Below are 15,502 nucleotides of genomic sequence, written 5' to 3'. Positions count from 1 at the left end.
AATGAACTATCTGAAAAAACACATTTAAATACACTACGGTGTGCGAAGAGGAGTTCTCTAACACAGAGAAATCCGAAAAAACGCTTGAAAATTTTTACAAGTCGAGTAGCATAGAACATTTGGCCTGTAAGATAGAGCTTCAGAGCTTTAGTTTTGACAGAAATTGCTATGCCCTCCTAAACGAAAGACAAAAAGTGATCTCTTTAACCTTGTGGGCTGCAAATATAACCACATTTTGATGCACGTAAAAGATGCGTAAAATTTATTCCTACAAACAAATTACTAGATACCTTGTAGCGCATTTGGACGTCTTCATATTCCTCGAATATGACTTCAGTGATGACATGAATTTTATGCTCTGCGTGAATAAAAAATACCGCATGATGTTACGGTTTTGTCTTTAAAAACAAAAATTACCGGCTGAGAGTTTATTCTTCTATGACTGACTTAGTATACCAGATATCTGTTGAGATATATTCAATTTAATTTATAGTCGCAATGAGCACAAACCAAATAAATGTAATAATGTGCATCGGAAATTTGGTCCGAAATTACGCGAAATTTCGTAATCGTCGAAATTGGAAGTTTAATTTCGCGAAATTTTAGGCGGAATTTAGCGAAATTCAACGAAATTTTTCGGCAATTTCGCGAAACCGAAATTTCGCGAAATTTCGGGAAATTTCGAGTTTTGCGAAATTATACGAAATCATTCGAAATCTCGCACAGCCTTAGTATATAATCAAATTTTTTTTCATTTACGTTTAACAATATATGCAATTCATAATGATGACACTTTTACGCACGCCGCCGTCGCCGATGATTTTGACTCGGCGCGCCGCCGAGAAAATTTTTAATGCGCCGCTGAGGAAAGTTCTACCGCGCCGATAGTGATTGTGTATGCTGGATTTTTTCCTGATTATAAAAATACCGCAAATCACAGCCGATAAGGGAACGCTTGTATATTAAGTAATGCGGTATTTGGCAATTCTCAATACCCCCTTCGTTAAGTACACACAAAAGTTGGACTGTGCGTAGCCACGTCAATATTGCGTCTTTATAGCGCATTTTATGTACTGTCTCGGAACCAGTGCAACGAATGTGTGTTGTTCATAACGCATTTGGTGCTCTAGCGAATGTCCAATGTATTGGACGGCTCAAAATCAAAACACTTTTGAAGTATTGATTTGTACTGGTATTGGTAATGTTTTTCAGAATGCTGCTATCGTTAAAGCAGTGCAAGCAGTAATTAATACTGATGATCTTGGTACTGACTAGGTTAATGCAAATATGAACTGATCGATTCACTATCATGAATCCGGTCATTCAAAAACATCATCGAATCAAAAACAATTAAAAAGACATTGGATTTGTTTAAAACATTTTGTATCTAACGACGATTCTGGTTTTATTCATATGCATTCGGTTCCACGTTACTGGCACCAGCGTCAGTAAATTCTGTTGCAACAAAGCTGTTTCGGTTACTGACGCTAATTAGGGATGCACGAGCCTCTGATACGCACCGACTCGCGAAAGTTACCAGCGGTTTTTCTGAGCGCCCCAAAACTAATCGTTAGCCCAAAACCGAAGTCTACCGAAACACCACGATTTTGTGTATAATATACATATTCTGATTTCGATCTCTGTCAATTTATTCATTACGCAACTGTTGTGTTATCCTTTCGACGCATTTGTTGTGCAAAGCCAGAGCATTTAATGTGCGTTTTGAGAGGACACATCGGATGATGTAAGCTTGAACTTTTGCGTGTACCTCCCCTCTCCTGAGCGTGTATTTACGAATGTTCCCTAAGTGTAAATAATTTCAATTTCTGGAAATTTGATACAATATTTGACATTTAATATTTAGACTTTAGTCTTTTTTATCGAATAAAATCAAAAATATCATTGTCACCATCAATGATTTGCACGGAGCCAATTTGCTTCGAGAGTATTAAGCCGTATGAATAAAAGCGTTTGCTTCACTCATCCCGTGCAAATCATATGGGAGGAGCAGAGGAAACTCTTTTATTCATACGGCCTATTGTTTCAGTTATCATAACATAAGTTTATAAATATATCATTATTTTTCATTTTTATGCAAACGTATGAGCTGAAAAGGTTGAAAAAATTTATGGAAAATAGTGGTTTTCCATTAATTTTTCAGGTAGAGACTTTAGTTTTTTTTAGAATATTAAGATTTTTCTGGAGATCAATATGCGGGAATTCACTGAAAATTTTGCGCAATATATTTGATCATATTGCGCTGCAACATATTTGATCATATTGCGCTGAGAGAGATTTTTTGTAGATAGTTTTGTTTTTCAACATCGATTATAAGCTTTTTGTAAAAATTCACGATGAATGCTCGTTACTTATTTGCTCGAACGTTAAGGCATCGAAAAGAACACTTTTAACTATTTTCCACTATCATGGTGATATTTGCGAACTTTTCGGTCAGAATGGGTCGCTTTCGACCCGTCATATTCAAGCGCGACTTTCGTGGAAATAACATTACATAGTACATGTGATTTAGTTGCGTTGAACGCTATTTCAAACATACCAAAATTTTCCAGATGATAATAGTTATGAAAATGTTCCAAAAATCGCAATAGAAAATGAAGAATCTGTGGAGTTTAACGAAGAACTTCATTCGAATGAAAAAAGTTTCCCATTTTTTTTCAGTATTTCCATACGTAATCTAACGAAATATATAAAGGTTGAAAACAATCCTCTAACGTAAGATTTATCGAATTTTCCCAAAGTAGGTCTACGGTTATTAAAAAAGGAACATATCGAAAAATTATCTATCATTTTTTCCGAAACTGAACGTCTCTGGGAACAGTATTCCTTGTAATTTTTCAATGTGTGGTCGTTGATGATTTTTGTTTAGGATTTACACTCGTTTGTACTTTCTCTGCTTGATTTATTATTTTCCGGTTGTTCAATTGTTTGATTTCTCATAATTTTTATCTCTATTCTTGACATCCTTACGCATACATTTTTATTTATGAACGTTGAATTAAAAAAAAAATCTGAACATGAGAGTACAAAAGCCCACATTATGCGCAATATTTTTTATAAGCGGTAATTAGTGTCACGCCAATACACGCCGCCGCCGATAAAAGCCAATGGCGTCACGCCGGCGCGCCAATCGCCGCCGAGGTAAAATGTTTTTTACGGCGCCGCCGCCAATGATATCGTCGGCGCACAGGTCTAGTTCCAAGTATAGTTGTGCCCAGAGTTGCCAATAAAATTTTCGATTTAACTGGAAAAAAGCTGAAGAAAAAACTGGAAAAAACTGGATCCAAAATAAATTAAAATAAAAAGCAAAAAACAAAGATTGTGAGAGAGCTTTTCTGTTATGGGGATTGAATACAGTGTCAGTTTTGGATAGGGGAACAACGGGCAACACGGACAGGGCGAGCAAGATGGACCGTTGCTCATTTCTATATAAACCATTGAAATTAACACAAATCAGTTATGCCAGTTACATACCAACAGGATCCTGGGAGTTTCGAGATGTTCTTCCTTGGGTGCTACATTCCAATTCGGAACTCGACCTCCTGTTTATTATACACAGACTTCGCAGCCAACTGTTAAGTATACAGGACAATTGCGGGGCTAGCGCTACGATCCTACTGATACTAACAGTCTCTCCCGAGCCGAGACTCGAATCTACGACGACTGACTTGTTAGGCCAGCATCGTACCACGAGACCAGCTGGGAGGGTTTCGAGATGTTATGTAGATTGAAATATTAGTGAGTTATTTAAAAAAATAATCAAAATAAGCTCACCCTCAACAGCAAAGCAATGTGATGTAGTTTTGGCCGTGTCGAATTTAAGCTTCTGCTTCGGTAAAACTTCAGAAAAATATAGTTTTCAATGACATTGGAATAATTGAGCATATTTGAGGCACGTGGGGGAAGGTAGTTTAGTGAAAATATTATTTTTTTGGAAATCACATCGATCCAAAAAATGTTTGCCTCTTGGGCAAGACGGTCAGATGTTGTGTTAGCAAAATGGGCAGTCTGAGAAAACGACAATAGCACTATTTATTATTCATTTGTCAGCATTCTTAGCATGCGATATGAGACCTAAATCCATTAACTCTCATTTGAAACAAAAATCATCATTAAAAACATTGTTAAAAGCTGTAAATATACTACATGTAAATGATGTGAATGATTCCATCGGCGCAGCCGACGGTAAGCTTCAAACACGTGCTTTTTTGCGCAGCGCGTCGTCCCGTATAGAAAAGAAATTTGCTATAGTCTTTCATAGGTCTGTCTTACCAGCACAGCCGGTCCGTTTCATATGCACGTTGTGAAATAGTGGTTTTTCGAGACTGTGTTTGTTTTAGTGAAAACTAATATAAAATCACTCTAAAACGGAAGAGTTGGCATTATTTTATGAAAAGCACTAGTCAATGTCGAGTATTATGAATATCGTTGGTTGAAATGTTGTGTTTTGAGCAGAATAATGAATGATTTCCTTAGGGTGGAGGGACTGGGATAATTTCCTTAGGGTCCAACTGGAGAGATAACTCTTCGCAAAACAAATACTCATTTTAATCAGAACTGTTTTGTGTTCGGCTTACATTTTGGTAAAATTGCGGACTGAAAAATTTCCTCTAACAGCAGCAAAATTTGAAATTACGCAATCAATCTATCTCAAAATTAAGAAAATAGAGCTTTACTATTTAATTTTTTATATTTATTTAACAAAAGTATTAACGCAACATTTCCTTCCGTTACATCAGTGAAGTTTAAATTCCAATTATTTCTGACTTCGCTATCTTTTGGTATGTAATTCTTCTAACAATTTTTTAACTGCTACGCAACAGAAAATAAATAGAAGATTTTTTAATGGTCTGGTAAAATATATTTGTTTGGTTTTATCTTAACCATGTCATGCCGTCTTTTATTTGACCGTGTCTAGTGCGAGAAGATAGTATACTGAAAATGCTGTTGAGAATTGTCAAAATAATTTATCAATCTACAAAATTTTCGTTTTAAAAATATTTCCGAAAAACAACCGGGGCTTGAGTGAATAAAAAACTGGATAAAACTGGCAAAAATCTGAAAAAACTGGAAGATTTTGGGAATAAAATGTTTGACTGGATCACTTGAAAAAAACTGGAGGAATCCAGTTTAAACTGGAACATTGGCAACAACTTGTGCCACGTTCTACACAAACCTTATGCACGCTGTGAAAACTATGCTTTGAACGGCAGTATATGTGTTCAAACTAACTGATCTATTTAGTTTGTTGATGAATAGCCTTCCCTGTTCATTTGCCCTTCTTATGGCAGACTATAAGCTACTTTTTTTTCAATTTATATTGATATTTACTATCTGATTAGCCAATCATCAGAGCGATACTGTAATGTACTTAAAAGGCTGTCACCTTATTCGCGTTGACGGTGTTGCTGATATTTGTTTGGTTTTTGCATGCGAAAAAGAAGGACGGAAATATTTTTGCTTTTGTCATCACGCACATTTTGACAATTGCATATGAGAGTTCACGTAGGTGCGAACAGCCTTCGAAATCTCTTTCAACGCGAATAACCCGAATGACACAAGAAAGTGAATGGTTTTCAATCGTCGAAAGCTTCCGATAAGATTTCGCACGTTAGCCTGTATGAGTGATTTGTAAATAATAAAGGACATGATGCTGCTATAATTTCAACTGTTCTAGTTTTGTGCTATAACGAACACTCTCCCTCGACAGAAAATCGCCGAAAACACGCGGTTACATGAAAATCTATGTCTCCCAGTTTATCGCGGCTTCAGTTTGCTCAGTTGTCCTTGCCGAACAAACACTGCTACACTTTACTTCAAAAATCACAAAGAACAAACCCACACTTGCGTGTCATTCAGCATCCGCGACCGCGGAAAATCAGCCGCTCCATGCTGCTGTGAATATTTACCTACATATTTGCAAGGGATCCATTTTTGCGAAAGGATAAACAAGTTCAACGAGAGCATGAATGAGAGCAATCAGAGAGTGAGAGTCGATGACAGTGAAACTGAACATACCAGCATCTATAAGCATCCTTTTATCAAGTGCTCTGTGTACGTATTACCTTCTACGCTGACTGGTCAGGTCCATCCGCTGAGAGGGCCAGAGTATTGATCTGGAAAGCTTTTGAGGAACGTCGCCACGAATTTTTCTTACCATCAGAATTGGGAAAGTGATGAAAAATGCATTGTTTTTCGAATTATCTGTGTCCGAGAGTAACTATTTTACTGCGTTAAACAAAACTGCATTCGTTGGTCGTCGCGATCGGTATTAAGTGTCGAGAAAATTTCTGTTCAAACCGTGTTTGCCATTGTTCCTTTCAGTGATAATTTTTCGCTGGTCGCGTTATAAAACGGAAAATCACTTTATTGAAAAGCAAGGCAAATTTTGCCAATTGCTAGTTTACACCCCTGTGAAAATAAAAATGTGGTCACGATGTAATAGCAAATACTGCTGATTTGTGTGAATGGCTCCAGTCGTGGGTGTATTACGAAAGTGCTATATTTTCAAATGCCAAAGAGTGTGAAATCTGCAATGAAATTGATATCCCAGATTTTGTGATAAGAAATCGGAGCTCGGTGTATGTGCTTAGTTTTATCTTATATTATTGTCTCAGCTTGGAAGGTATGGCGGTGATGGTCTACCCGTGGTTCGCATTGCTGCTGTATGCGGGAGGCCAAGTGTTCATCTAAGAAAAAGAAAAAATCAATAGAATATTCATACCTATGAGGTGAAACGAAGACACGGATTGTCTCGCGTTTGCCATCATAAGGATGCAACAAAGGACAGCTCTGGCAGGTCCCCAGACCTCGTCATCTTCAGGAAAGGTGCGTATATCACTTGTATAGTTGCAGCAATCAAACTTCCAAGCGAAACGATAAGGTCAAAATACTCATTCTGCAAGTGTGTGCATCACTGTGTTTGAAAAAACCGTGGCAGTTTCCAGTTGAAAAATTTTCTCCATTGTTTCCTTTTTATCGGTTGCCAAAGAGTACACCAACAGCTGATGACGAGAACTGGTCTTGAGTAAGGACCTTCAAGAGAGCGAGAACAATTATATCATTGGACAACTGTTTGAAATGACGCTTAAAAAGTTGGTTTCTAGAAAGTTGAGACCAACTTGATGCTTTATCTCTGTTTGACCAACAGCCAGTTGTCAGCAGTTCGCAGCGAATAGGATAATTGGATTCCAAACCATGAAAAAAGCATTTTGCTATTCACTTGTTCGTTTTTTGGTAGAGAGATAATACGATAACCGTTGAACTAGGTTTGTTCTATTGTTCTATAATAGCGAAAATTCTTTTTATTGAGAAGTATTGAATAGTGAGTTCAAAGAGAGCACTGTTTCTACGAGTATAGTATTTATTTTTAAATAGAAAGTTTAGTCCAAAAGCTAGAAAATACTGTGATTTCCTGTATATTATAGCCAGCAAACTTACTCGACGCTTTCAGTAGCAGCTGATTCTGTTATCTAGATAATGATTTTAATGTTTTAGCTTGAAATTTACGTTTACAAAGGAATAGGTAATTTCAAAGGAGACGCCTGATATATAACAGCAATTGCCGTTCAAATTGGTGAAGAGAACTCTAAGGAAATTAGGGTACATTATTTTTGCAATAAATTAATTTACCTAATAAACACCTCTGAAGTAGCAAAGTTTCTCATTTGCAACTAATATTGATGAATTGGATAAAACGATCGATTAGACAGTAAATGATCAATCACGAGCTGAATAGATAAAACTACTCATGACAATAGCAACATGATTGTTTTTTTTTCACAATTTTACTGTATGTTTAGTTTTTTGTTTCATTATTTCTTATCCTGTTTTATTTTGATCTTAAATAAACAAAAATAATCCAAATTCTTTTTCATTCATTCAAAATGTTTCAGTCAGCTCCATGAAAATTTAGTGTGTTAAACATAACCAGACATACACGTATACGCAGTAGTCTTATCAAATGGAGTAATATGCTGAGAAAAGAATCAAATTCATATGCCCAGATTTGGCACAGAGTGATGTGCATCCATCTTAAATGTCAGCCGGATTAGAATGCATTTTATTATGTGCTGTAATAAAAACTTCGTTCAGCAGCAAACCATTCTTATATAGAAAATATTTTTGGCAAGAATTGAATTGAAAGCATGGTGTGTTACTAAATCGTGTTATATGTACCTATTATGAGATGAGTTGTGGTTATTTGTATTAGAACTGCATGAACGGTTTTTGATTTGCCATCAAAAATAGTTAACTTAGAATTTTAGTTAAAACTGATACTTAATGTTTTATCTGCTACTTAATGTTTCTTTTTGATAACCTGTGATTTCATACTCCAAGTAGTACACACGAATTTCATTTAAATTTTGAAATTTTAAAAACTACGTTTGATAGAGGAAGAAATTACGTTATCTCAATTTGCGTTGAACCCTGCATCCTTAAAACCCTGTATTCTCATATAAATTTTCTTACTTTGCACGGGTATCTGAAAATAACGATAATTGCTTTTCGTTAGCCAAAATATCGGCTTTATCACGGAAACACCAAATCAAATGTCAAGTATCGAAATATCATCGATCAAGACAGGCATGCAGGCAAACGTTTCCAAGGAATTCCTGCATAACATTTCGTCTTGCTTACTTTGCGTACATAAAGGCGTTTCCTATACTCGAAAGGTTTTTTGACGTAGAACTACGTTTTTCTTTAGCCTACCACATAGGGATGTAAATAGGAAAACTATTAACGAAAAGGGGACGAAATATGTCCCTTTTTAAATGCTTATAAATCGGTTTGTTTTCAACCGATTTCCTTCATTTTTGCAGTAATTGTTTGGAAAATTATACACGCATCCACCCAAATGTAGAAAATTGTTGATTGATTATGCAAACTATTGTACTATTGATAATTGTCAAGCCTTGTTTAAACGAGAATTACGTCCTCTGATTGGTCGTTATATGATTGCTTCCCAAGCACGGTCGACAGAATCATATACCTTGCAATTGAAAACATGCTGTTTGGCCTATATAAGAGCCTGTTTCAGCCGAAGCCGCTCATAATAGTTCTGGACAGCGACAAGTTGTCAACAGCAGTCGTCCTTCCTTAGCAGCAGCACTAGCCCTGTGGTTGGTCACCACGTCTCAGGAGCAGCGCGGTTCTTCTCAGCGTGTGTCGCCAGACTGCCATTATTCCCCCGTGTTAGGGCAGCATGAAGATCGTCATCACCAAATCCAATTTTGAACAGCAAAATGCCTTTTTTCAAGGCAAATAAACAAGTCATTGAAAGTTAATAATTTTTGACAACGTAAGCAAGCATTCTGTGTTGCATCCTAGCAATTTAAATTTGTCGCACCCGTCTAATTTACTGAATGTGAAATAGCCTCCACAGTGCATGTTGTCCATGTATCTTAACTCTCCCACTGTTGGGGCAGCACAAAGGTTGCGATCAGCAACCGATTTTGAACAGCAAAATGCCTTTTTTCAAGGCAAATAAACAAGTAATTGAAGGGTGAAAATTTCCTAGCATCAACACAAGCAAACATTCTTCGCGGGATCCTAGCAATCAAATTATGTTGTAGTTTATTTAGTTAATATTCCCACTGTTGGGACAGCACAAAGGCTGCGATCAACATAACCGATTTTGAATAACAAACTGCCCTGTTAGAACGCATTCACAAAGGCAGTTAATTCGAATATGCAGTACTGTAATAAAGTCGATTCTATCAATCAGCATGAACAGAAGCGTCGTCTCTCAACTGCTCAGTTGCAACATGATGCAACACGCGACAGCGACAAACGAAATCGCTTGCTTGATATTACAAGACGTAATACGATAGGGGTAATATCGTTGCGTGTGTGAGAGCACCATCGGTGTTTACTAGCTGGGTACAAAAATCAAACGCGAATTGTGGAATAATTCGTCTAAAGAATATTAGAGAATTAGACAACTGAACTGAAAGGCGTGGCCTACTACGTAGCACCCTTCGGCTATAAAAGAGTGTTTCTGGGAAAACTAGCTACATTCATTATTCGGAAGGCGAGCTGGATGGACCGTCCACAACGTTGACAGCAGTAGAAGCAGATACAGCAGTCAGAAGTAACAGCGGGTTGCGCCTGTGTTTGCATTCAAATTAAATAAATCACTTGCGTTGTGGTTGGTCATCACGTCTCAGTAGCAGCGCGGTGCTTCTCAGCGTGCCTCGCCAGACTGCCATCATTCCCCCACTGTTGGGGCAGCATAAAGATCGTCATCACCAAATCCAATTTGAACAGCAAAATGCCTTTTTCCAAGGCAAATAAACAAGTCATTGAAAGTTAATAATTTTTGACAACGTAAGCAAGTATTCTGTGCGGATTCTAGCAGTTACATCTGTCGCGGCCGTCTAATTTACAGAAGGTGAATTCCACAGTGCATGTTGTCCGTGTATCTTAACTCCCCCACTGTTGGGGCAGCACAAAGGTTGCGATCAGCAACCGATTTTGAACAACAAAATGCATTTTTGGCGTAGAACTATGTTTTACTTTAGCATACCACACAGGGATTCAAACTGAAAAACAGGGACGAAATTTGTCCCTTTTCAAATGCTTATAGGTCGGTTGGTTTTCAACCGATTTTCTTCATTCTTGCAGCAATCAATTGGAAAATTATACACGCATCTGCCCAAATGCAGGAAAATGTTGTTTGAATCTACGAACTATTGCACTATTGAAAATTGTCAAGCCTTGTTGAAATAAAAATAACGTCCTCTGATTGGTCGCTTGCTTGCTGTGTGTATATGATATAGTATCATGCGTGTATGTGTGTATGTGTGTATGATATGGTATGATGTGTGTATGGTATAATGATATGGTATGATGTGTGTGTGTCTATGATATGGTATGATTTGTGTGTGTGTGCTGTGTATGGTTTTTAACTCGGCACGATCTGCTAACTGCTGAAACCGGTTCACGAAATTCACAACCCTTCATTAATAGACATTATAACTCATTACCCAAGTAAAAATATTGGTTTTATCAAAGTCTTATAGCGCTCAATACAGCCAAAAATGCGCTATAAAACTTTGATAAAAACAGTTGTGTTACTAGGGTAATGAAACACTCAATGCATTTGTTAATATCGTACGTAGTTCTACGTCATTTATGCGGTCGTGTCTTGGATACAACCTCCTACTTTTTTTTTCAAATATAAAAAAATATCATATCAGTTTCTACCATCAGCCGACAGACTGAATCTGGTTTAGATAATAATTCCTTAGTTACACAGCAAGCCCTAAATACAAATAGTAAAATCAAACATACATGGTTGAAATAACCATGGTTAGTTGTACCATAAAGCTGTCATCGCAATCATAAACAACTAAATGAAACTGAAGGTCCGCTAATTTTAGTTTTATTTGCTAATGGAAATTAGTTCTCAAATGCTCGCTGCCATGATAACATCGTTTTTAATATCACAAATAATATGATAATAACCACTGGATTTGATTATCAATGAAATATCTATACAGTCGGCACTTCAATTTTGATTTTCTGTAAAGGCTGACGGCATACAAAAGTTGATCAATGACAAGAACTGTGTTGATGTGAAAACAGAAAATTTTAGCTGGTTAGTAAATACGACATTAACAAATAACTGAGAATTACAACCAATAAAATCTTTATTATACAGTCAATCGCAAAGTTGAGCGTACAAGTGCAACTTGACAAAGTTTGTTTGGAATGAAATATGCTTGCAGGTAAATTTTCCGAAAAGTGTGTTGCTGAATATTTAATCCTTAAAAATGAAATTTTGAGCCTACACACTGAGTGTACACTTTTAGTTTTTCCAAATAAATTTATCTTGTAAGGAAGATTATTGTGAATGAGCGTACTCATTTCTGTCAGTGTGTAATGTCAATATTTAACAGCTGCTTGTACAATGTTTGTTGCTGTTTCTGGTTAACTTTTGAAAGAGTTTTAATAGTAAAGGCCAGCAAAAGGGAAGAAATGAATATTTCTACGCGTATAGCGATAATTAATATGTGTTGTCGCGGAAGGTCGTTGCGGGCAATAGCACCGGCTGCGGAAGAACTCACTCTACTAGGCAGAAAATTGTTAACAAATGAAAATACCAAGGAATTATTCAAGATCTCCCAGAACGCAAAAGGATTCTGTCTCCTGGTGATGAGCGGGTATTTGTGCAAACATTCCGAGTTATATGGAGAAACAACTCGGAAACTTCCTATCGAAGTGGCCGGCCAGTGCGGATATCGTTCGGAGGGTAGCATACAGGAACCCGTCAGCAGCCTTTCATCTCAAATATGGATGTGGAAACATGACTGAAGTTTGCTAAGGCATTAAACAAACCGAAGAAGTTCTGGAAGAAGGTTCTATATACGGATGAAACTAAAATCAACCTCTTCGGATCAGATGGAAGACAAGTGATGTGGAGAAAACCAGATACAGATCTCCAGGTTCAGCATTTGGTTTCCACAGTAAACCAGTAGTTAGCTGCTGTATTGTACAATGACTGCTTTTGGAACGTGAATCATGGAGTTCATCGATTCGACAATGCACAATGGTCCAGAAATCAAATTTAGGGGGAAATTTGGGTCTAGAGCTCTATATCAACATTTAAGAGAAAAACTTTCTTCTACAAAATTGTTACATATGATAAAGCGCTTATTAAAAAATTATCAAAAATTTGGGGTGACCAACATTTTCGATGCAATCAAGTATCTAACTTTTTTATCTTTGTAGATAGAAGAAAAATTTGTTCTACAATGTTATAGCTCCATTAATTTTAAGTAACTTTGTAAAATAAAGTTTTTCTCTATCTTTCAAAACAACCGATTTATATTGAAAAAACATATTTTACGCTCTAACTTTTTTATTTAAAGTTTCATCCCAAAACTGTCTTTGAACGACTTTTGGAGCTTTTAAAGAGAAACAATTTGCAATGCTGACATCGTAAATATCTCAATTTTACTCAAAGTTATTAATATTTTTCATCAAAAAATATGCGTTTTTCATTTGTATGTCATTCATTTTGGGGCAAACATAAAAAATATCTCTTAGTCTCATTTTGAAGGGCATACTTGACTATATAAATGGAGGAGCTTTTAGAGATATGTTATTTTTTAAATTTGAGTAAATTCAATTTGAAAACAAGACGAAAATTTCAATAATTTTCTACATTATGCATATAGAAGCACCCAGATTTATTTTTTGGTATTTTTTCTTATAACTAGACGTAATTACCTTTAATTTGACCCAAAGAGATCGAAAATCGATCAACTGGTTCAAAAGTTATGATTTTTTTTTAAAATTAAATACATCGAACACAAACGTTTTTTATGGTCACCCTATTTCGAAGTTGGTCACGCAAAGTGCTTCAGTTGTGCTCAAAATCGCAGGGATGCATCTATGTTGAAAATAATCAAACCCGTATTGTTTCGTTGGGTTGTTAAGGGGACCAGCTCCGAAATAGGGTGACCATAAAAAACGGCTATATTCGATGTATTTTATTTAAAAAAAATTCATAACTTTTGAACCAGTTGATCGATTTTCGATCTTTTTGGGTCAAATTAAAGGTAATTACGTCTAGTTATAAGAAAAAATACCAAAAAATAAATCTGGGGGCTTTTATATGCATAATGTAGAAAATTATTGAAATTTTCGTCTTGTTTTTAAATTGAATTTAGTCAAATTTAAAAAATAACATATCTCTCAAAGTTCCTCCATTTATAAAGTCAAGTATGCCCTTCAAAATGAGACCAAGAGATATTTTTTATGTTTGCCCCAAAATGAATGACATACAAATGAAAAACGCATATTTTTTGATGTAAAATATTAATAACTTTGAGTAAAATTGAGATATTTACGATGTCAGCAATGCAAACTGTTTCTCTTGAAAAGCTCTAAAAGTCTTTCAAAGACAGTTTGAGATGAAACTTGAAATAAAAAAATTAGAGCGTAAAATATGTTTTTTCAATATAAATCGGTTGTTTTCAAAGATAGAGAAAAACTTTATTTTACAAAGTTCCTTAAAATTAATGGAGCTGTAACATTGTAGAACAAATTTTTATACTATCTACAAAGATAAAAAAGTTAGATACTTGATTGCATCGAAATGAGCGCTTTATCATATGTAACAACTTTGTAGAAGAAAGTTTTTCTCTAAAATATTGCTATAGAGCTCTAGACCCAAATTTCCCCCTAAATTCGGTTTCTGGACCGTTGTGCAATGGACAAGATAACTTGAACATCTTGAACATCTTGAAACGTAACCTAGAACCTTCCCTTCTTTATACGTCTGAAGAACATACGGAGACGTCAGTACCAAAGATCTCGTGATACTGCTTCGAAAGCTATTTTCAAAGATTTACATATATTGATTCACTCTCTTGCGAAATAATAACTTCATGAGGGAAGCTGAACAACTAAAAACGTACTCGAAACTCTTCTGGAAGCATTCGAAGGTTCTCAAGAAACCTTCAAAGCCTATTTTGCCGTTCCAAGCATAGTTGTCCCAGCGTGCATAAGGTTTGTGTAGAACATGGGACTACTATGATTGGAACGGCAGTATTCCTATCCTCCTTTTATAACGAATGAACATATAGCTCAAATTTCAATAATATTTCAATAATATTGCGCATAATTTCAATTCGAATGTAGTTAAGTCTTATTAAAAATTTCGATTTGGCTGACCCCGCTCAACATCAATAACTTTATATTATAAGCGTTTTCAAAGAAGGAGACATTGCCAAGCAGTCCTTTAGAAGTTATTAAGTGCTCATAGAAAAGCCGTAAAGACGTTTTTCAATAAAATTTTTCTTGTTCGTTAACATTTGTCTGAGTTCGTCTTTGTCTGTCCTAGTCACAGTCCGACGTTATCCTAGAAGTTCTGGGTAGCTCAATGGAACGCATCCCGCGGCTGACCGGACCGAATTTCGAAAATTTGTGTTTCCGAGTCAAGTTTCACTTGAATGCAGTCGAAGTTCCATCTGTGCTAACAGCACCAGCTTTGGCTCTAGACGATGCTCTCACGAAGTGGAACCAAACCGACAGAACTCACAACGAATGAAATCTCTGAATTTGTCAATCGAAAGCAAATGGCAGCTGAAATGAGGAAGGCTCTAAAAGGAACCTTTGGGAAAAAGTCCGTACCAAGTTAAACGTTGCTAAGCAGTTGGTGAGATTGAGGGACAAGGAAGGAATCTCCATGCGAGCTTATTTCGTTGCTTTTGATAATCTTGTCCGCCAATTCAAGACCGCAGTAGTGAAAATTTCTAATGTAACTTGACAGCTCAACCCCAGACTAACAGACGTAACACTGGAACCTAGCTCAATTGCCACATAAAAACGATCATTCCAAATTTCCAATCGAATAACAGTCATCGCTCGAAAACACTGTCTGGGCACGGTTTTGCAATCTTTTTAGTTGTCAATATGACACAGGCATGTACGCTAGATGTCGAATTGCTACTATCGTAAAGTACTGCTATTA

At 36.3% G+C, this 15,502-nt stretch overlaps 1 protein-coding gene across 4 annotated transcripts in view; it reads left to right on the top strand.

Moving 5' to 3' along the window:
- Nucleotides 1–6,070: 6,070 nt before the first annotated feature.
- The window catches only part of LOC129733182 (protein PALS1), a 113,140-nt gene continuing 103,708 nt past the window's right edge, over nucleotides 6,071–15,502 (top strand). For 2 of the 4 annotated variants that reach the window (XM_055694808.1, XM_055694807.1), the window contains exon 1: nucleotides 6,071–6,846. In XM_055694808.1, the coding sequence (XP_055550783.1) occupies nucleotides 6,793–6,846 (54 nt within the window). In that variant the 5' untranslated portion in view covers nucleotides 6,071–6,792. The remainder of the gene's footprint in view (nucleotides 6,847–15,502) is intronic. The other 2 variants (XM_055694811.1, XM_055694810.1) reach the window with 1 other exon arrangement.

Source organism: Wyeomyia smithii, chromosome 3 (assembly GCF_029784165.1).
Source record: "Wyeomyia smithii strain HCP4-BCI-WySm-NY-G18 chromosome 3, ASM2978416v1, whole genome shotgun sequence".
Lineage (NCBI taxonomy): Eukaryota > Metazoa > Arthropoda > Insecta > Diptera > Culicidae > Wyeomyia > Wyeomyia smithii.
The sequence above is the reverse complement of the archived record's forward strand: the minus strand, read 5'-3'. Positions and strand labels throughout refer to the sequence as shown.